A 21,151-nucleotide genomic window follows, 5' to 3' on the forward strand; every position below is an offset into this window, starting at 1 on the left:
AGGGGGCTTGAACCCAGGTCCTGGTGCATGTTAGAGTGTGCACTCTGTCTTCTGACCCTGGACAGAGGAATGTGACATATGGTAATACAGTAACTGAAATGAAAAAATTAGGCAGGGATCAGATTGGCTTATATACAGCTGGGAAGAGGGGATTAACCAAGTCGGCTCCATCCCAGAGCCCCACCCCACTAGGGAAAGAGAGAGGCAGGCTGGGAGTATGGATCCACCTGTCAACGCCCATGTTCAGCGGGGAAGCAATTACAGAAGCCAGACCTTCTACCTTCTGCAACCTGGGTCCATGCTCCCAGAGGAATGGGAATGGGAAAGCTATCCTGAGGGGATGCGATATGGAGATTGGGTGGCGGGAATTGTGTGACGTTGTACCCCTCCTACCCTATGGTTTTGTTAATTTATCCTTTCTTAAATAAAAAATAAATTTAAAAAATGTGTCCTGGAACCTCGCCCCACTAGGGAAAGAGAGAGGCAGGGTCCAGACTCCCAGAGGGATAAAGAATAGGAAATCTGGGGCTGCCTGGTGGTGCATCTGGTTGAGAGTACATGCTACAGTTGGCAAGGACCCAGGTTCGAGTCCCCGGTCCCCACCTGCAGGGGGAAAGCTTCACAAGTGGTGAAGCAGGGCTGCAGGTGTCTCTCTGTCTCTCTGTCTCTCTATCACCCCCTTCCCTCTCAATTTCTGGCTGTGTCTATGCAAGAAATAAAGATAATTAAAAAAAATGTTCTTATCAGGCAGGGGTAGATAGTATAGTGGTTATGCAAAGAGACTCATACTTGAGTCCCAGGTTCAATCCCCTACACCGCCAGATCTGAGCAGTGCTCTGATTTAAAAAAGCAAAAGAATTTTTAAAAAAAGAAGAAGAAGAATAGGAAAGCTATCAGGGGAGAGGATGGGATACGGAGTTCTGATGGTGGGAATTGTGCAAAGTTGTACTCCTCTTATCCTATGGTTTTGTCAATGTTTCCTTTTTTTAAAATTTTTTAATTTTATTTATTTATTCCCTTTTGTTACCCTTGTTGTTTTATTCTTGTAGTTATTATTGTTGTTGTCATTATTGGATAGGACAGAGAGAAATGGAGAGAGGAGGGGAAGACAGAGAGGGGGAGAGAAAGACAGACACCTGCAGACCTGCTTCACCACCGGTGAAGCGACTCCCCTGCAGGTGGGGAGCCGGGGCTCGAACCGGGATCCTTATGCCGGTCCCTGTGCTTTGCGCCACCTGCACTTAACCCGCTGCGCTACAGCCCCACTCCCCAAAGTTTCCTTTTTATAAATAAAAAAAAGAAGTTGGAAGCATAACTAAGTGGAAGTTCAAAGAAAGTATTATGAAAAAGAGAATAAGACACAGGTACTAATGCACGTATTCTTACTGGCAACTGTAAACTATTAATGCTACCCTCCAAAGAAAAGGGGCCAGGGAAACAGCATAATGGTTCTGCAGAAGACTTTTATGCCTGAAGCTTTTAAGTCCCAGGTTCAGTCCCAGCACCATCATAAAAACAAAGCTGAGCAGTACTCTAGTCTCTTCTCTTTCCCTCTCACTAAAATAAAAATATTTTGCTTTATTTTTTAACTTTTTAAAACTTTTTTTTGTATTATTATCTTTATTTATTGTATAGAGACAGCCAGAAATCAAGAGGGAAGGGGGGTGATATCGAGGGAAAGTCAGAGAGACACCTGCAGCCCTGCTTCACCACTTGTGAAGCTTTCCCTTTGCAGGTGGGGACCGGGGGCTGGAACCCAGGCCCTTGTGCCCTGTAATATATGCGCTCAACCAGCTGTGCCACCACCCGGCCCCTAATTTTTTTAATTATCTTTATTTATTGGATAGACAGCAACAAATCAAGAGGTAATGAGATGTGTGTGTGTGTGTGTGTGTGAGAGAGAGAGAGAGAGAGAGAGAGAGAGAGAGAGGGAGAGGGAGAGAGAGAGAGAGAGAGACCTGCAGCTCTGCTTCATCACTTACGAAGCTTTCCCCCTGCAGGTGGGGGCCAGGTACTCTAATCTGAGTCCTTGCCCACTATACTGTGTGCACTCAATCAGATTCACCTCCACCTGGCCCTATTTGTTTTAATTTTTTATTTATAAAATAAAAATAGCAATACAACTATAGGATAAGAGCGGTGTAATTCCACACAATTCCTACCACCAGAATTCCACATCCCATCCCTTCCATTGGAAGCTTTTATATTCTTTCTTTTTCTTTTCTTTTCTTTTGTGTGTGTGTGTGTGTGAGAAGCTTTTATATTCTTTATCTCTCTAGGAGCATGAACCCAGGATCATTATGGGGTGCAGAAAGTGGGAGGTCTGGCTTCTGTAATTGTTTTTCCACTGGACATGGGTGTTGGCAGGTGGATTCATATGCCCAGCCTGTCTCTATCTTTTCCTAGTTGGCCGGGCTCTGGGAAGGTGGAGTTCCAGGAAACATTGGTGAAGTCATCTGCCCAGGGAAGTCAGATTGACATCATGGTAGCAACTGCAACTTGGTGACTGAAAAAGCATTAATATATAAAGCACAACAAATTGTTTAATAGTCAGGAACCTAGAAGGACGAATATAACGGATGAGATTTGGAGTCTCCATTTTGGAAAAAGCTAGTAGGTCTATTTTAGGTATATTCCAGGGGCCCCATGACTTTACTAGTTTTTGCCTGAGCCTGACACAAAGGTCTAGTCTGGGGAGATTGTATCATAGTTGGAAAAAGAACTAGAAAGCTGGATCAGGACAGAGAACAGCTCGTAGATATGGGAAAAGTATATGAATATCATTAACTGTAAACTGCATCCATTTGATCTGGGGCCCATATTGAGGAGGAGGGGGAGGGGAGTCGGGCGGTAGTGCAGCTGGTTAAGCACACGTCGTGCAAAGCACAAGGACCGGCTCAAGGATCCCAGTTCGAGCCCCTGGCTCCCCACCTGTAGGGGAATCGCTTCACAGGCGGTGAAACAGGTCTACAGGTGTCTACCTTTTGCTCCCCTCTCTGTCTTCCCCTCCTCTCTCCATTTCTCTCTGTCCTATCCAACAATGACAACATCAATAACAACAATAAAACAAGTGCAACAAAAGAGAATAAATAAAATCTAAAAAAGAAAGGAGGAAGGGGAGGAAATAACCCAAAGAGGGTCTGTTTTTGCTCAGTGTGCACATTTTGTCTGCTGACCGCTAGACAAGCCCAGCAAGAGACAGAAGCCTGGGTCATGGTGCCGACTTGGCCACCATCTCTCTGCATGACTTTGCACATAGCACTTGCCTTCTTTGACCCTAGTTTCCAGTTCCAGGAAATTGCATGCCTGAGGGCTGTGTGAAGCCCTTAGAGAACATATTAGCCATATAATACCTACTGCAATTTCAGCAGGTGTTAGCTGCTCATTCAAGAACCCACAGTACTCATTTCTCTGGCTTTCTCAGAATTTGAACTAATTGTTTTCCCAGTGGCTGGTAACTGCTGCCAGGAGAGTTAACCCTCATTAGGGACTGCTGGAGAGGAGTGGAGGTTCCCCTAATTCCTCTGGGTTCTATCAGACTGACTGAATAATCAAATGAACATCAGATAGAATCCTAAGAGAGAAAGATCAAGCCAATTAGGTACCTCTAGGAATTCTGTATACACAAGAAGATGCCAAAGCAAGTGAAGCAAAATAGAAGCAATAAGCAGGGCTGACCAGAAGATAAGACAGGAAGACTGGGAAAGAGGTCAGGTGGTGGTGCACCTGGTTTAGTGCTCACATAGCAATGCGCAAAGACAGGGGTTCAAGCCCCTGGTCCCCACCTGCAGGGCGAAAGCTTCACATGTGGTAAAGCAGGGCTGCAGGTGTCTCTCCCTCCTTCTCTCCCTCCTTCTCTCTCTCTCCCCTCCCTTCTCAATTTCTGTCTTTATTCAATAGTAAATAATAAATAAAAATATTTAAAAAGAGAAAGATTAGAAGATGAATAAATAATTCCCAATTTAAGGAATAGGATGAGGACCTGGAAGTTTGTATTTTTTTTTTGTTCATTCGTTCCTTCCTTCCTCTATCCTTCCCTTTTTTCTTCCTCTCTTTCTCTCTCTTTTTCTTTCAACCACCAGGGCTTTTCTGGGACTTTGTACCTCTGTGATTTCCTCTCTTGCTCTCTGTCTGTCTCTCTTCTCCTTCTCTCTCTCTCTCTCTCCCTCTCTCTTTCTCTCCCTCTCTCCCTCCCTTCCTCCCTCCCTTCCTCCCTCTTTCCCTCTCTCCTTATTTCTAGATGCGTGGAAAGAAGAGACACCACAGCTCCACCACTTCAATAGCTCCCCCTTTGAATGGTGCTCCCACATGGCAACTGGGGACTTGAACCCAAGTCCTCATGCCTTTTAAAGTTTTTCTTTGTCTTCTGACTCTGAACCTGAATCTTTAAGGACTGAGGAATGTGGTGTGATCAAATGAGAGTGACTCACATTCAAAGACCAAGGATGCTATAATTACATGTTTGCTCTGCTCTATAGGTAGGCCTTTCAAATAGAAAGGTTATTTCTGACAACCCTAATTCTGGGCCACATTCCGAAGTTTCATTCTACTCTGTAGTTAAGGGAGTGGTAAGAGTTCTCATGTGTCTGTCAGCAGGGCTTCAACTGAACCGACCCTGAAATAAGCCACAAGCCAGTGTGACAGGCCATGGTGGCAATCACTCTAAACATGTTTATCTTAAAGGTTGGGGATGGGGCTGTCTTTAAGAAAAGTCTTACATTTGAAGTTCTTGCTGACACAGGCCTCGAGTTACTGACATAGTGTCTACACTGTGCTGCAAAACTGTCATGACTACGCGCCCCCCCCCCCTCCTCGTCTCCTCTTAGGCTGCAAAGTGTGTAACAGAGTCAGCTGTCATTCTGCGGAGGGACAGGGAACCACAGCCCCTCCCTCTGCTCTCATTTTCCTGTTTTCTGGTGGTGTGTGTGTGTCTGTGTGTGTGTGTGTGTGTGCGACTGGCCTGACCTCCTGTGTGTGTGTGTGTGTGTGTGTGTGTGTGTGTGTGTGTGTGTGTGCGCGCGCACGACTGGCCTGACCTCGTGTGTGTGTGTGTGTGTGTGTGTGTGTGACTGGCCTGACCTCGTGTGTGTGTGTGTGTCTGTGTCTGTGTCCGTGTGTGTGTGTGTGACTGGCCTCACCTCGTGTGTGTGTGTGTGTGTGTGTGTGTGTGTGTGTGACTGGCCTCACCTCGTGTGTGTGTGTGTGTGTGTGTGTGTGTGTGTGTGTGTGAGAGAGAGAGACTGCCCTGACCTTTGTGTGTGTGTGTGTCTGTCTGTCTGTGTGTGTGTGACTGGCCTGACCTCGTGTGTGTGTGTGTGTGTGTGTGTGTGTGTGTGTGTCTATGTCTGTGTGTGTGTGTGTGTGTGTGTGTGTGTGTGTGTGTGTGACTGGCCTCACCTCGTGTGTGTGTGTGTGTGTGTGTGAGACTGGCCTGACCTTTGTGTGTGTGTGTGTCTGTCTGTCTGTGTGTGTGTGACTGGCCTGACCTCGTGTGTGTGTGTGTGTGTGTCTGTCTGTCTGTCTGTGTGTGACTGGCCTCACCTCGTGTGTGTGTGTGTGTGTGTGTGTGTGAGACTGCCCTGACCTTTGTGTGTGTGTGTGTGTGTCTGTCTGTGTGTGTGTGACTGGCCTGACCTCGTGTGTGTGTGTGTGTGTGTGTGTGTGACTGGCCTCACCTCGTGTGTGTGTGTGTGTGTGTGTGTGTGTGTGTGTGTGTGTGTGTGTGTGTGACTGGCCTGACCTTTGTGTGTGTGTGTGTGTCTGTCTGTCTGTGTGTGTGTGACTGGCCTGACCTCGTGTGTGTGTGTGTGTGTGTGTGTGTCTGTCTGTCTGTGTGTGACTGGCCTGACCTCGTGTGTGTGTGTGTGTGTGTGTCTGTCTGTCTGTGTGTGTGTGACTGGCCTGACCTCGTGTGTGTGTGTGTGTGTGTGTGTGTCTGTCTGTCTGTCTGTCTGTGTGTCTGTGTGTGTGTATATGTGTGTGACTGGCCTGGCCTCACTGCGTACTTGGCACACAGAGCTCCCTGGCCTATGGCTCTTTGGTCCTGGTCCAACTTCAGGGATCATTGGGTGTCAGTGCCTGTGTTTTTCAGGCTGCCTGACTTGACCGAGTACAGCAAAATCATGCATTACTTACTGGCTTCCTCCCTGGGGCCGGCAAGGGGGTGGAATCCTCTTAGCACTGCAGGTTTGCTTTTTCTTAAAGAGGAATTTTAGGTTCCCAGCAAACACTGGAGACTCGAGGAGGCCCCTGACTTCTGCCCCAGCTCTCAGCCCTGCCTAGCACCTGTGTCTGACACTGACCTCTCTGTCTCCCAGATCCAGGGCACAAAAAATAATTCACTTCATCTCTCAAAGTCTCCTTTGCCGTATGCCAAAGTTCTATTTAAGCGTTCTATTTAAGTGTACTTTTCTCTGCCCTAGACATCAAAATGAGAAGTCGATGAGAACATCATCAAAAAAGCTGTGGGGTGGAGGCAGGCGGTGATGCATCTGGTCACATTGCAGTGCACAAAGGACCCAGGTTCAAGCCCCTGGTTCCCACCTGTGGGGAGATAGCTTCATGAGTGGTGAAGCAGTGTTTCGGGTATTTCTCTGTCTCTTTTCGTCTCTATCTCCCCCTCTCAATTTCTCTCTGTTTCATTCCAATAGTAAATAAATAAAAATATATTTTTTAAAAAATCCCTTGGTAGGAGACCTTATTATTTTGTGGTTCAGACCCTCCAGCAGGTCTCCATATTACTCAAAAATATTTATTTATTAATTTACTTATTTATTTGCCAGAACAGAGGAAGGAGAGATAGAGATAGAGATAGATAGATAGATAGAGAGAGAGAGAGAGAGAGAGAGGCACACCTACAGCCCTGCTGCTTGTGAAGCCTTCCCGCCCAGGCAGTTATGGCCATCCTGAACCTGGGTCCTTGCCGAGGCAATGTGCGTGCCCCCTCTCAGCCCCAGAATACGTGAGCCTTAATGTTGGCTTCCAGAGCTCCCGCTACTCTTTACTCACCTATCTATTCCTCTGGGACCTTCCCAGTCCCACTTCCCTCTCCCGCTTCAGTCTAGCCAGCCCTAGTAGCTTCTCTTGTGACCAATGGCCCAGCAAGTGACTGAGAAATGACCACCTGAGAACCATCTCTGCATGGCAATGAACCTGCACTAACAGTGGGTGAGAGGACGGCGTGAATGGGCAGGCCCTGCTGGGTTGGCACCCCTGAGGAATAAACAGCCTTCTTGTTGTAACGCCCCACCTGCAGCTTGAGAGGATGGTTCAGGGGCCTGGCAGCAGCATATCCGGTGCAGGGGAGAAGCTGCAAGAATGGTGAAGGAGGTCTTCAGGTGTTTCTCTTTTCTTTCTCTAGCTCTATCCCCCCCCCCTTCAATTTCTTTCTGTCTTGTCCAATAAAAAGAGAAAAAGGAAACATGTCGATTGCAGGTACTGAGTCCTAGTGATAACCCTGGTGGTCGAAGAATAAGAAGGGAATGATAGTGACTGGAACATCCTGGCAAAAATTAGAATTTTCTGGGGGCCAGGTGGTGGTACACCCAGTTAAGCATACATAGTACTAAGCGCAAGGACCCGGGTTCCAGCCCATGACTCGCACCTGCAGCGGGGAGGCTCCACACGCAATGAAGCAGGTCTGCAGGTATCTCTTCCATCCTTCCTTCCATCCTTCCTTCCTTCCTTCCTTCCTTCCTTCCTTCCTTCCTTCCTTTCTTTCTTTCTTTCTTTCTTTCTTCCTTCCTTTCTTTCTCTTTCCTTCTTTCTTTCTTTGTTTTTTTCCTTTTTTTTGCCTCCAGGGTTATTGTTGGGGCTCAGTGCCTGCACCATGAATCCAGGGCTCCTGGTGGCCATTTTTTCCCCTTTTGTTGTCCTTGCTGTTGTAGCCTTGTTGTGGTTATTATTGTTGTTGATGATGTTGTTCGTTGTTGGATAGGACAGAGAGAAATGGAGAGAGGCAGGGAAGACAGAGAGGGGGAGAGAAAGACAGACACCTGCAGACCTGCTTCACCACCTGTGAAGAGAGGCCCCTGCAGGTGGGGAGCCGGGGGCTCCAACCGGGATCCTTACACCAGTCCTTGCTCTTGGCATCCTGCGCTTAACCCGCTGCGCTACTGCCCGACCCCCCCTCTTCCTTTCTATCTCCTCCTCCTCCCTCAGTTTCTCTTTGTCTCTATAAAAGTAAATAAAACATGTCTATACATTTTTTTCTGAGTTTTACTTGTTGCTTCCTGGTTCAAATTACTTCTCCTCTTTAATTTTTTTTTTAATTTTTATTATCTTTATTTATTAGATAGAGCCAAAAACTGAGATGGAAAAGGGAGACCAAGAGGGAAAGAAAGACACCTGCAGCACTGCTTTACCACTCACAAAACTTTCTCCCTGCTAGTGGGAACTGGGGACTCGAACCCAGGTTCTTGTGCACTGTAACATGCGCGCGCTCAGCCAGGGGCGCCAGCACCAGTCCCCGCCCCCTGCTCCCCCTCCTCTGTTATTGACCCCGCCCCCTGCTCCCCCTCCTCTGTGTTATTGACCCCGCCCCCTGCTCCTCTGTTATTGACCCCGCCCCCTGCTCCCTGCTCCCCCTCCTCTGTGTTATTGACCCCGCCCCCTGCTCCTCTGTTATTGACCCCGCCCCCTGCTCCCTGCTCCTGTTATTGACCCCGCCCCCTGCTCCCCCTCCTCTGTGTTATTGACCCCGCCCCCTGCTCCCCCTCCTCTGTGTTATTGACCCCGCCCCCTGCTCCCCCTCCTCTGTGTTATTGAACCCGCCCCCTGCTCCCCCTCCTGTGTTGTTGACCCCGCCCCCTGCTCCCCCTCCTCTGTGTTATTGACCCCGCCCCCTGCTCCCCCTCCTCTGTGTTATTGGCCCCGCCCCCTGCTCCCTGCTCCTGTTATTGACCCCGCCCCCTGCTCCCTGCTCCCCCTCCTCTGTGTTATTGACCCCGCCCCCTGCTCCCCCTCCTGTGTTATTGACCCCGCCCCCTGCTCCCCCTCCTCTGTGTTGTTGACCCCGCCCCCTGCTCCCCTCCTCTGTGTTATTGACCCCGCCCCCTGCTCCCCCTCCTCTGTGTTTTTGACCCCGCCCCCTGCTCCCTGCTCCTCTGTTATTGACCCCGCCCCCTGCTCCCTGCTCCTGTTATTGACCCCGCCCCCTGCTCCCTGCTCCTCTGTGTTGTGACCACCCTTGCCTTTCCCTTCATGAAGCATTTCTGTGCCTCTTGATGCGCATGTGTGGTCTGTGGCTACTGTGCAGTCCTCCTGGGAGCACCCAGCCCAGGGAGGAGACCAAGGAGAGAGCCCTGCAGGCAGAGTGGAGCCCAGGTATGGTGAGATCCAAGAGAAAGACCCCCCCCCACGCCCCCAACTCCTTTCAGGCACTTTTTCCAGAGTCAGTTCCAGCTGAGCCTTGAAGAGTGAGTGAGTGAGTGAGTGAGTGAGTGAGTGAGTGAGTGAGTGAGTGAAGGCACAAAGCACAAGGACCAGTGAAAGGATCCCGGTTTGAGCCCCCGGCTCCCCACCTGCAGGCGGGTCCCTTCACAGGCGGTGAAGCAGGTCTGCAGGTGTCTGTCTTTCTCTCCCCCTCTGTGCCTCCCGCCCCGCTAAACAATGCGGAATGGGGTGTCTAGAGAGAAGAGGTGACCTGGTCAGGAACCCGGGGGCTGCTCTGGGGGTCAGCCATGCTGCTTCAAGTTACACATGATCTACTCTACACACTGAAGGAGATTCATTCTCCCATGCCGCTGAAATGCCAAGGGGCAGAGGGGGCTGCAGATCTAGTTAGACCAGGGATTGAATGCCCACTGCCTGGCTTTTCATCTCCCAAATCTTTCACACAAACCAGCAAAATGACCAGCCTGACCTAGATTTCTACCTCCAAACCACAAACCAAAAGCCAAGAAAGTGCCTTCTCCATCTTCTTCTCCTTCTCCTTCTTCCTCCTCCTTCTCCTCCTCCTCCTCCTCTTCCTCCTCCTTCTTCTTCTTCTCCTTCTCCTCCTCCTCCTCCTTCTTTTCTTCTTCTCCTTCTTCTTCTCCTTCTCCTTCTCCTCCTCCTCCCTTCCCCTCCCCCTCCCCCTCCCTTCCCCTCCCCCTCCCCCTCCCCTCCCCCTCCCCTTCCTTCTCCCTCTCCCTCTCCTTCTAGAAGGAACTTCAGCACTGCTTTGCCATATGTGAAGCCTTCCCCGTGAAGGTGGAGACTAGGGGCTTGTACTTAGTAAAGTGTGTGCTCAACCAAGTGCACCACCACCTGGCCCCCGGGGGGGCTTTCATTCTAATAGATGAACTGGGACTCATAACTCATTCCTGGATCAGTGATTAGGATAAGAGGAGTGGGAGCCCTTTTCTGGCCAGATTAATTCTGAGTTTACTCTTAAAGATAAGTAGGCTAAAGGGGCCAGGCAGTGGCATACTCAGTTAAACACAAATAGCACCATGTCCAAGGATCTGGGTTCAGGCCCCTGTCCCCCACTTGCTGGGAGGATGCTTCACGAGTGGTGAAACAGGTCTGCAGGAATCTGTTTTTCTCTCTCCTTCGCTATCTCCTCTTCCCACTCAATTTCTAGATGCTGTCCTGTCAGATAAAAAATAAAATTGAAAGCAAAAAAGAAAATGGCCCCTGGAGCAATCGATTTGTAGTGCCAGCACTGAGTCCCAGAAATAACCCTGGAGAAAAAAAAAGTAGACTAATCTCACTCAATGAAAAAGCAGCTTCTTGATGGAGGGGCATAGGGGACAGCTGTGGGCATTGTTGTGAAGCTTAAAGGCAAAGGCAAACCAAAGTGATGTGAAAAGTGAAAAATGAGAAGTGGGGGCAAATCAAATGAGTCTGACCAGCTGACCTGAAGAGTTGAAACTCTCTTGGGACTTACCAAACACATCTTGACCCTTGGGTTTCTTCAGGAAGGCACTGCCTGTCAGTTTAATCTGGTGTTTGAAACATCCCTCTTTCTATCAAAATGTCATTTTAAAAATGACCTGCTCATGGACATCTCGTTGTGGATGGGAAGGAACTAATCATACAAATAGGAGCATGGGCGGCAGGGGTCCTGGGGGGGGGGGAGGTGGGTGGTTAAGAGCACATAGTTGAAACACTAGGACCTGTACAAGGATCTGAGTTCAAGTCCCCGGCTCCCCACTTTCTGGAGAGGTGGGGCTCTTCAGAAGTGATGAGGCAGGTCTGCAGGTGTCTATCTCTCTCTCTCCCTCTTTGTCTCCCCCTCCCATCTCAATGTCTCTTTGTCCTATCCAATAACATGGAAAAAATTGGCCAGCAGGAGCAGTGGATTCATAGTGCTGGCACCAAGCCCCAGAGATAACCCTGGAGGCAAAAAAAAAAAAAAAAAGGAACACAGAACACAGATTATTCTATCCAAGGAACAGAGTGCAAGCCCAAGGGCAGAGGTGTGATCACTGTTTGTTCTACAGGATCTCTCACCTGCCCCACTCCTGGTCCCTCAAAGTCAGCGAAGTCTCTAGGTACCTGTTCCTTCTTGTCTTTCCTGAATGAGCAGACGGCTCTTTCTCTGTGACTCTTCCCCTATGCTGATCAGAAGACTAGTTAAGATACAGGGTGTCCCCTCCAGAACAGAACCTTCAGTCCCCTGTGCCTCACGCTACCCCACCCTTCACCCTCCAGGCACATGAGTGTGAATGTTGTGCTTGTTGGGTTGGATCCTGTGTGCTTCTTACCCTGTTATCTCAGATAAATCTGTCATTGTTTTCAATTGTATCAATTTCTTTCCCTATCTGAGGGTACAGATGTATGTGAATACACCATTCATTTTTAATTTTCTTGTCTTATCTTTACTTATTTATTGGATAGAGACAGCCAGGAATCGAAAGGGAAGGGAGTGATACAGAGGAAGAGAGACAGAGAAACACCTGCAACACTACTTCGCCACTCTTGAAGCTTTCCTCCTGCAGGTGAGGACCTGGGGCTCGAACTCAGGTCCTTGCACATTGTAACATGCGCGCTCAGCCGAGAGCACCAACCGCCCAGCCCCGGCCATCAGAAGCCTCCTTCATGATAAAGCACTTAAGCTGGACTATCAGGGTAGATGGGAGTGCGGCTCCTTCCTGAGCAGACCGTTTCTCCTTGTTGTGGAAGCTTAGAGCCAGGAGAGTGTAGCTTGTGGTTACTATTGATTGGGCTGTGCTGTACACGCATCCTTGACAAATCCCACACACTGGCGTTGAGTTTTCTATCTGCTGTGGCCTAGCTCCAATGATGAGTGAAATACCTGTGCTCCTAAGCAGCCTGAGTGGATAAACACCAGCACTCTGCCCTACACATGCCGTCTCAGGTCTCGGGATGGTCAGCTGTTTGTCCATAGCCACCTGCTACCTTGACGTTAGCAATGGGATAGTGGATTTCCACTTGACGGAAAGAGGAGGGCTGTTTATTTATTTATATTTATTTATTTTTGTCTCCAGGGCTTGGTCACTGGGGCTTGGTGAAGGCACTACAAACCCACAGCTCCTGGTGTCCATTTTCCCCCCTTTATTATTTGATAGGACAGAAAGAAATTGAAAAAAGATGGGAAGGGCAGGGGAAAGATAGCATAGCCGTTATGCAAAGAGACTCTTATGCCTGAGGATCCATGGTCCCAGGTTCAATCCCAACACCACCATAACCCAGAATTGAGCAGTGCTCTGGTAAAAAAAAGAAAGGGAGAGAGAGAGAGAGAGAGGGAGAGAGAGAGAGAGAGAGAGAGGATGAATGAGGAAATAAAAGAAAGGAAAGAGGATGAGGAGAGACACTTGCAGACCTGCTTCACTTGTGAAGCAACCCCCATGCAGGTGGGCAGGTGGAGAACCAGGGGCTCGAACTTGGATCCTTGCACGGGTCTTTGCACTAAGTACTATGTCTGTCATGACCTGGCCCCTGAGGAGAACTGTTCTTCATAGCAGGTTGACGGAAATTTGTCTTGCTTTCTCGCTCTTTTCCTGTGCAGATGACAGACTACCCTCACTGCCTTCATCAAGCCAACGGCTTAACCATCACATCTCCGTCAGCTGCCGGGAGACACCAAGCTCTAATTAAGAATCATCACACACCCTCCTTTCCAGAGGACACTGACAAAGGCGCATCCCTTTATCCTGCACCAAGACCCATGCTTCGAGGACTGTGCTCACCCTGAGTGATCCTGGGCTGTCACGAAGATTAATCATCCCTCAGCCCTGTTCGACAGGAAAGGAAGTCATCATTAGTAAGTCTGTGTAAGGCTTCACTCGGAGAGACTGTTAGCTGTCTGAGGGTTGTTGATGAAGCAACCTACTTTATTTCCTAGGAAGTCAAATCACATGAGAAAAAAAGAACCAGCCCAGCACTTCCAGAGATCTTATTAGCCTTTGACTCTCTCCTGAGGATGCCTCACAGGCCAGGGTAGACGACAGGGGTCCCGGGAGAGGTAAGCTTGGCAGAGCAGACCTCAAGACCCATCAAGAAGTTCTGCCCAGGTTTGTGGTTCAGGCTGTGTCTCAGGAGGAACTGCATTTCTGAATTCCATCTCAGGCCTGCGTGATTTTTCTGGGGCGAGTCCAGAGGCATCTCTCCATCAGGAACCCCACCATGGCGACCATAAGGAAGAGGGTCCTCAAGCTACTCACCCTCCTTGTCCTCTTGATTTTCCTCACCTCCTTCTTCCTGAACTTCTCCCACACTGTGGTCACCTCGTCCTGGTTCCCCAAGCAGTTTGTCCTGGGCTTCTCTGAGAACCTGAAGAGATTCATGAAGTACTCACACAGGCCGTGTACCTGCAGCCGCGTCTGCGTTGAACAGCGGAGGGTCTCCAGGTGGTTTGACAGGAGGTTCAACCAGTCTGTGCAGCCGTTGCTTACAGAGCGGAACTCCTTGTTGGGGGAAGACATCTACAGGTGGTGGCTGGTGAGCTGGGGCTGAGGGCAGGCCTGGGCCCGGTGGGGAACAGCCGGCAGCCAAACGTTTGGACCTTGGGGTTCTGTTAGGTGCTTACCAGGATGCGTTCCTTCCTTCCTTCCTTCATTTGTTCATTCATTCATTCATTCATTCATTCATTCAGCGGACACAGCAGCTGCTGGGATCCTGGGTTTAGACACATCCCAGGACTGAAAAGATTAATTTTGGTACTTACCAGCCAGTGTAAAAGAAACCTGGTGGGGGCCAGGTGGTGACACAACCAGTTAAGCACACAGGGTAAGAAGTTCAACGATCCCGGTTCCAGACCCGGCTCTCCACCTGCAGGGGAGTTGCTTCACAAGAATGCGAAGCAGGTCTGCAGCTATCTTTCTCTCTCCCTCCCTATCTCCCCCCACCCCCAATTTCTCTCTGTCCCCTCAAATAAAATAGAAAACATGGCCACCAGGAGCAGTGCAGCGGATTTGTCGTGCTGGCACCGACCCCCAGTGATAACCCAGGAAGCAAAAGAAAAATAAATAGAGAGAAGAATGGACACACCAGCATGTTTACACAGGGGGACCTGAACAGAGTTTCCTTGTGGTACTTATGCACAAAAGCCTACATGGAGCCCAGGAAGCATTTCTGTAGGGTACACAGATCATGACCGCCAGAGCAGACTCACATACCCCTTTGCTGCCTAGAAGGGCCACATGATGTCCACAGCACGCACCCCATAGTCTGTGAGGGGCAGCAGTGTTTCACCATAATGTGCAGCATTAGGCCTTCTGGCCTTGTGGGGCTGAGGGCGGCCTGCTGGCCCAGCTGCCCATAAACTTACCTTACACCAGAGATGCCCCTCAGAGAGTAGGAACTATAGCCAGAGGAGACCTGGACTGAGGACGGGTGGTCTGCATTCCTTTTTTCTCTTGCCTCCCGGGATTATCACTGGGGCTCCTTGGTGTAGACAATACAAATCCACTGCTCCTAGAGGACATTTTTTTTTCCATTTTGTTGGCTAGGACAGAGATATTGAGAGAGAAGGGTGAGACAGAGACTAAGAGAGACACCTACAGATTTGCTTCACCGCTTATAAAGTGACCCACGGCAGGCGGGTATCCGGGGACTCGAACATCTGACCTTGTGCTTAATACTATGTGTGCTTATTAACCAGGTGCAGCACCGCCTGGCCCCTGCATTTCTTTGTTCTAGACATAGCTCTCGGTAATTGAGGAGATGGACTAGTAGAAAATGTATCACAGACATTACAATTCGGGGATCTCCAACGTCACGTAATAGGCATTAAAAAATCAAGGGTTTCCAACACGTCCCTTCACTCTGGACTCAGCACATCTCAAGTGGCGGTGTTTTTGTTTCAGTGAGCTTGACAGATGTTGCAGGTCTGCAGGTGTCTCTTCCTCTCAGTCTTCCCCCTCTCTATTTCTTTCTGTTCTATCATATAAAATAGAAAAGTCTCAGTTTTCATTTTTAAAGATATATATATATATATATATATGAGAGAGTTTTTTAAATATTTTATTTATTTATTGCCTTTTGTTGCTCTTGTTGTTTTATTGTTGTAGTTTTTATTGTTGTCATTGTTGTTGGATAGGACAGAGAGAAATGGATAGAGGAGGGGAAGACAGAGAGGGGGAGAGAAAGACAGACACCTGCAGACCTGCTTCACCGCCTGTGAAGGGACCCGCCTGCAGGTGGGGAGCCGGGGGTTTGAACCTGGATCCTGATTCCAGTCCTTGAGCTTAGCGCCACCTGCACTTAACCCGCTGCGCTACAGCCCGACTCCAAGAGAGAGTTTAGTTCGAGAGAGCAAGGGAGAGAAACCAGAGCACTGTTCTGTGGCATGCTGTGCTGGGAACTGAACTGGAAACTCTGGGTGTGCAAGCTTAGTGGTTTACTCGTTCAACCACCTCTCCAGTCACTGAATATTTCTGAACTGAGGTTGTGGCTTTCCTATGTTGAGCAAGTCTGTCGGTGGCTTTTTCTCCACTGTTTGTGCTCGTTCCTTCTGGTCATAATTAAGTAAGGTATGTGCTTTCTTTTTTTTTTTTTTTTTTGGCATAATGCTATTGTAGTTAGTACCTTTAATTCTGGTGTGCGCTTTGCCTTGACTTTGAATTCTCTTTTCTTTCTGTTTTCTTTTACGTAATGCTATTCCACAAGTAGTAAATACAGAATAAATGCAACTTTTATATGCAGTGGGAAAATAGATCTCTGTGACTCACTCTAGTGTGACTATTTCTACTATTCATTGATCTGTAATCCAATGTAGAATATCTCGAGGGCCAGGCAGTGAAGTACCTGTTTGAGTGCACACATTACAGCGCACAAAGACCCAGGTTCAAGCCCCTGGTCCCCACCTGCAGGAGGAAAGCTTCCGAAGTGGTGAAGCAGGACTGCAGGTGTCTGTCTCTTTCTCTACCTCCTCCCCCTCAATCTCTGTTTCTATGCAATAACAAATAAAAGTAAATAAAAATATTTACAAGATCTGATCTGAAATGAGCTATAAAGAGCAGGAAGGCAGGAGCTCAGCGCTAGCTTCCCTGGTAGGAAGCTGGGTTTGAGCCCCGGTGCATGTGGGGACACCAACGAGCTTCACAGACGGTGGAGCAGTGTGGCAGTATCTCTTGTATCCCTGTCTGCCTCTCCTTTTCTCCTCCTCTTCCTGCCCTGTCTCTAAGAGAGAAGAATGGGGAAAATTGACCAAGGAAAGGCCTCTGAATAGTGGCTTTGTACATGGGTCCCCAGCCACACATGAAACACCAAGAAGCCATTAAGTTGATAACAGTGCAGAAAAACTGCTATCTGCAATCCCCACGTTTGCTACGGCCAAAACGTGTCTTTGTGTCCAGTGGTGACTTCAGTAAGTGTCACTGAATACTAGATTCAAGAATGCCGTGCAGCTCCTTAATCCAATACACTACAGGCACATCGCCTTATGGCACCGTAATCCAACGCACAGTGTCACACCCCCCTGACTAAGGGATGACAAGCTGGGGATATTCTCTCTGTGTCCTGTGTGCTGAATTCATCTGTGCAGTACTGGAGCTTTCAGGGGCCACTCCGGGCAGAGAAGGGGGCTCTGAGGAGTTTTGTGTAGGGAACTGAACTACAGTCCTAGCCAGGAAGCTTCCCAGTATCTGGTTAGGAATGTGGCTCTGGGCCCCAGCCTGACTCACTGAGGCAGGATCTACCTATTATCAAGGCCCCCCAGGAAGGGCTGCACTCTCTGACTCTGCAGCTGCTCCCCCCAATCCCTGCCAGCCCAGGTGAGAATATCAGAATCAGGGCATTTGTGGTATCATGTTAAAACATGCCTAATGGAATATCCCCCCCCCCTGGCCATGCAGAATGCAATCCAGTGACATAGGACACATTAACTGTATTGTGTGAGCTCTACCACTGTGAACACACCCAGCACCCAGAAATCTAACTGTCCTTTTTTTATATTTTTTGCCCCCAGGGTTATCCCTGGGGCTGGGTGCTAGCTCTACAAATCCACTGCTCCTAGCTGCTTTTTTTTTTTTCCTTTTCATTTTATTAGGACAGAGAGAAACTGAGAGAGGAAGGGGTGGTGGTGATAGAGATGGAAAGAAAGATAGATACCTGTAAACCTGCTTTATCTCTTGCAGGTGGGGAGCCGCAGCTCAAAGCTGGATCCCTGCACTTAGTACTGTGTGACACCACCTGGCCCCATCTCCCCTCTGCCCCTTCCCCCTCTCTCCATGCCCACTGATAGTCACTGTCCTCCGTGTATGTGGAAGCCCGCAGTATCTATTCTTCTGTGTCTTACTGGCTCCACTATATATATTAGCTAAGCATAATGGTTTTGGTGATATTTTACTTATGGATTCCTTGGATAGAGACAGAAATTGAGTGGGAAGGGGGAGAGAGAAAGAGAAACCGCTAGCCTCCATAACTAGTCCTGAAGCTTCCCCGCTGAGGTGGGGACTGTGGCCTTTAACCTGGGTTCTTGTGTGTGGTCACATGTGCATTCAGCTGGGTATGTTACCACCTGGCCCCTTAGCATACTTTTTAAAAATTATTTTTATTTGTTTATTGGATAGATACAGCCAGAAATCCAGAGGGAAGAGGGTGAGAGAGAGAGAGAGAGAGAGAGAGAGACTGATTGATACCCGCAACCCTGCTTCACCACTCATGAAGCTTTTCTCCTGCAGGTGGGGACCGGGGGCTCAAACCCGGTTCCTTGAGCATTGTAATATGTGCACTCAACCAGGTGCACCACCAGACAGCCCCACCTGATGTTTTTAAGCTCAAGTTATGTTAGAGAATATATCAAAACAATCATCCTTCCTTTTGTCAATAGGTTAATTTTTCTTTTCTTTTAAAGTAACTTGGGATAGTCCCTTATCTATTTTATTCTTTACTTTTGTTGTTGTTGTTGTTATGACCTATGTCCCTTCATCCTCTGGCCACAGAAACTGCAGGGAGAGAAGCAGCCCACTGACCTGAACGACACCATCAAGGAGCTGTTCCAGGTGGTGCCTGGGAACGTGGACCCGTTCCTGGAGAAGAAGGCCATGGGCTGCCGGCGCTGTGCCGTGGTGGGCAACTCGGGCAACCTGCGGAACTCCTGGTATGGGAGTCAGATAGACAAACACGACTTTGTGCTGAGGTGAGCGTCCAGTCTTCCCTCCCAGTCTGCCTCCCCATTTCCCAGGGGGACCCTTGGAGCTTGGCTTTGGGCCGTGGACCCCAGTCAGGGTGGCTCACAAGATTCCAGGCCCCTCTCCGCACCCTCTGGGCCTCAGTTTCCCAACTGGGCCTCTTTCCCCCAGAACGGAGATTGGAAGCACCTGTCTGGACTCAGAGAGGAGGCTATTCACTGTGGACTCCCAGTGGCCAGGAACTTCGCTCCTGCCAGCCTTGTGAAAGAGGAGGAGTTATTTCAAGACTCCTATTTAATCTTTAAGTTGCGCTCCACTTCGCAAGAAGATCACAGTATACCAATATACTTTTTACATTTATTTATTTATTTATTGCATAGAGACAGCCAGAAATCAAGAGGGAAGGGGCTGATACAGAGGAAGAGAGACAGAGAGACACCTGCAGTCCTGTCTCACCACTTGCAAAGCTTTCCTCTGGCAGGTAGGAACTGGGGGCTAGATCCCAGATCCTTCCATATTGTAACATGTGCACTCAACCAGGTGTGCCACCACCCACCCCCTCCAATACACTTTTAACATAAAGTATATTTCCAGTGAGGAAGAGAGAATACTTATTTCATTATATTTTATTTTTTTAAACAGAGCACTGCTCAGCTCAGGCTTATGGTCGTGTGGGGGACTGATCCTGGGACTTGGGAGCCTCAGGCTTTAGAGTCTGTTTTTACAACCATTATGCTATGTATGGACCCCTGCTTGAGAACATAATTTTTTAGAAAGACATTCCTGCCTGAGTGCCAAAGCTCTGGGCACAATCCCCCGCAACACCATAAGCCAGAGCTAAGCAGTGCTCTGGTAAAAATAAATAAGGAAATATTTCCCCTGTCACCAAGAAAAGAAAGACTCCAAAAAGACACTCCACATGCACCTGGATTTCTCCTACACTGGTTTCTTTTGTTTTGTTTTGTTTTGTTTTTTACTTAATTTTTTATTTATACAAAGGAAACATTAACAAAACCATAGGATAAGAGGGGTATAACTCCACACCGTTTCCACAACCAGAACTCTGTATCCCATCTCATCCCCTGGTAGCTTTCCTGTTCTTTATCCCTCTGGGACTATGGGCCCAAGGTCATTGTGGGATGCAGAAGGTGGAAGGTCTGGCTTCTGTCATTGCTTCCCCGCTGAACATGGGCATTGACAGGTGGATCCATACTCCCAGCCTGCCTCTCTTTCCATAGTAGCATGGGGCTCTGGGGAAGCGGGGCTCCAGAACACATTGGTGGGGTCGTCTGTCCAGGGAAGTCTGGTTGGCATCATGCTGGCATCTGGAACCTGGTGGCTGGAAAGAGAGTTAATATGCAAAGCCAAACAAATTGTTGAAGAATAATGGACCTAAGGGCTGGAATAGTGCAGAGGAAGAGTTGGGGGTGGTCCTCCATTTTGTATAGAGCTAGTAGGCATATTTTAGTTATATTCCAAAGGGCCTGTGGCTATACTAGTGTTTTTTTTGTTTGTTTTTTTTTTGGTTTTTGCTTTTTCCCTGAGCCTGAAATCTGATATGCAGATGGATCCAAGTTATTGTCTGGGGAGATGATGTCATGGCTGGAAAAGGGACCAGGAAGCTGGTCAGGGAAGAGAGTAGCTCCCTAATATGGGAAAGAGGTATAAATATTGTTGACTGTAAACCCCATAAATTTGATTTGGTCTGGGGCCTATGTGACCTCTGCATCCCTATAGATCTGAGCTCACATTCTGTGGTCATGAATAGAAACATTCCAAGCTTCCCCAATATCAACCCATCATCCTCAGGTGTAGCATAGAGTATGTTGTCCAGCCTCCCTTCAGAGGATGGAACATTCTCTACCATTGTTGATCCAAGTTGAGGGCAAGGTCCTATGAGGGGCCCACAAAGGGGTCTATTTTGTTGTTCCTGATATAGATGACCAGTAACAATGGAGAGAGGGATTTATTTGAGGTCTAGGCCCATCATGTCTGTTTGGGAATCTCAGGACTCCCCGAATAGGGCCCCAGCTGATGGGGTGGCCTGATAATGACTAAAAGTCATAAAGTATGCCAGTCTCTTGCCTTTATTCAGCTTTTTCAGTCCTTGCTTTGATGAAGTTAGCTTTGAGTGAGTGAGAGAACTGTAATAGGAAGTAGGTGAGGAGGGTATCTAAGTCTAATTAGATACTACTTCATTAGTAACTTTATACTCACTCACTGCAGACTATTGTGTACTTTTGCTTTCAGGTATATATTTTGCCATAGTTTATAGATACATGTGAACATATGCTCAACCTCAAGGGACCTGGTCTATATCTAGGTTTTGGGACTTTGTTAGGAATTGAACCGCCTGGAATGGAATTAGAGAATCCTATGAAAGGAAAGGTCTCACCCAAGTAATGAGGCTGATTGGTTGACATTCCATGCCTGACGTCTCTGGATACAGTCTGAAGTGAAGCATGCTGGGGTGGTACTTGTTGCGTTGATTAGGTTGGCATCAGCAGATGCAATATTCTTTGGTATGAACTGAGACAAGCATGCAGGAAAGTGAGGCCCACCCTAGCCTACACTAGTTTCTTGACTCAGGAACATAAGCATCTAGACATGATAAGAGAAAGTGGCTACAC

At 48.4% G+C, this 21,151-nt stretch overlaps 1 protein-coding gene across 6 annotated transcripts in view; it reads left to right on the forward strand.

The window, feature by feature from the left end:
• The window catches only part of ST3GAL1 (ST3 beta-galactoside alpha-2,3-sialyltransferase 1), a 110,167-nt gene that overhangs the window by 79,875 nt on the left and 9,141 nt on the right, over positions 1 to 21,151 (forward strand). For all 6 annotated transcript variants that reach the window (XM_060201255.1, XM_060201273.1, XM_060201261.1 and 3 more), the window contains 2 exons: positions 12,956 to 13,887; positions 18,333 to 18,529. In XM_060201255.1, coding sequence (XP_060057238.1) covers positions 13,573 to 13,887; positions 18,333 to 18,529 — 512 coding nt within the window. In that variant the 5' untranslated portion in view covers positions 12,956 to 13,572. The remainder of the gene's footprint in view (positions 1 to 12,955; positions 13,888 to 18,332; positions 18,530 to 21,151) is intronic.

Source organism: Erinaceus europaeus, chromosome 1 (genome assembly GCF_950295315.1).
Source record: "Erinaceus europaeus chromosome 1, mEriEur2.1, whole genome shotgun sequence".
NCBI lineage: Eukaryota > Metazoa > Chordata > Mammalia > Eulipotyphla > Erinaceidae > Erinaceus > Erinaceus europaeus.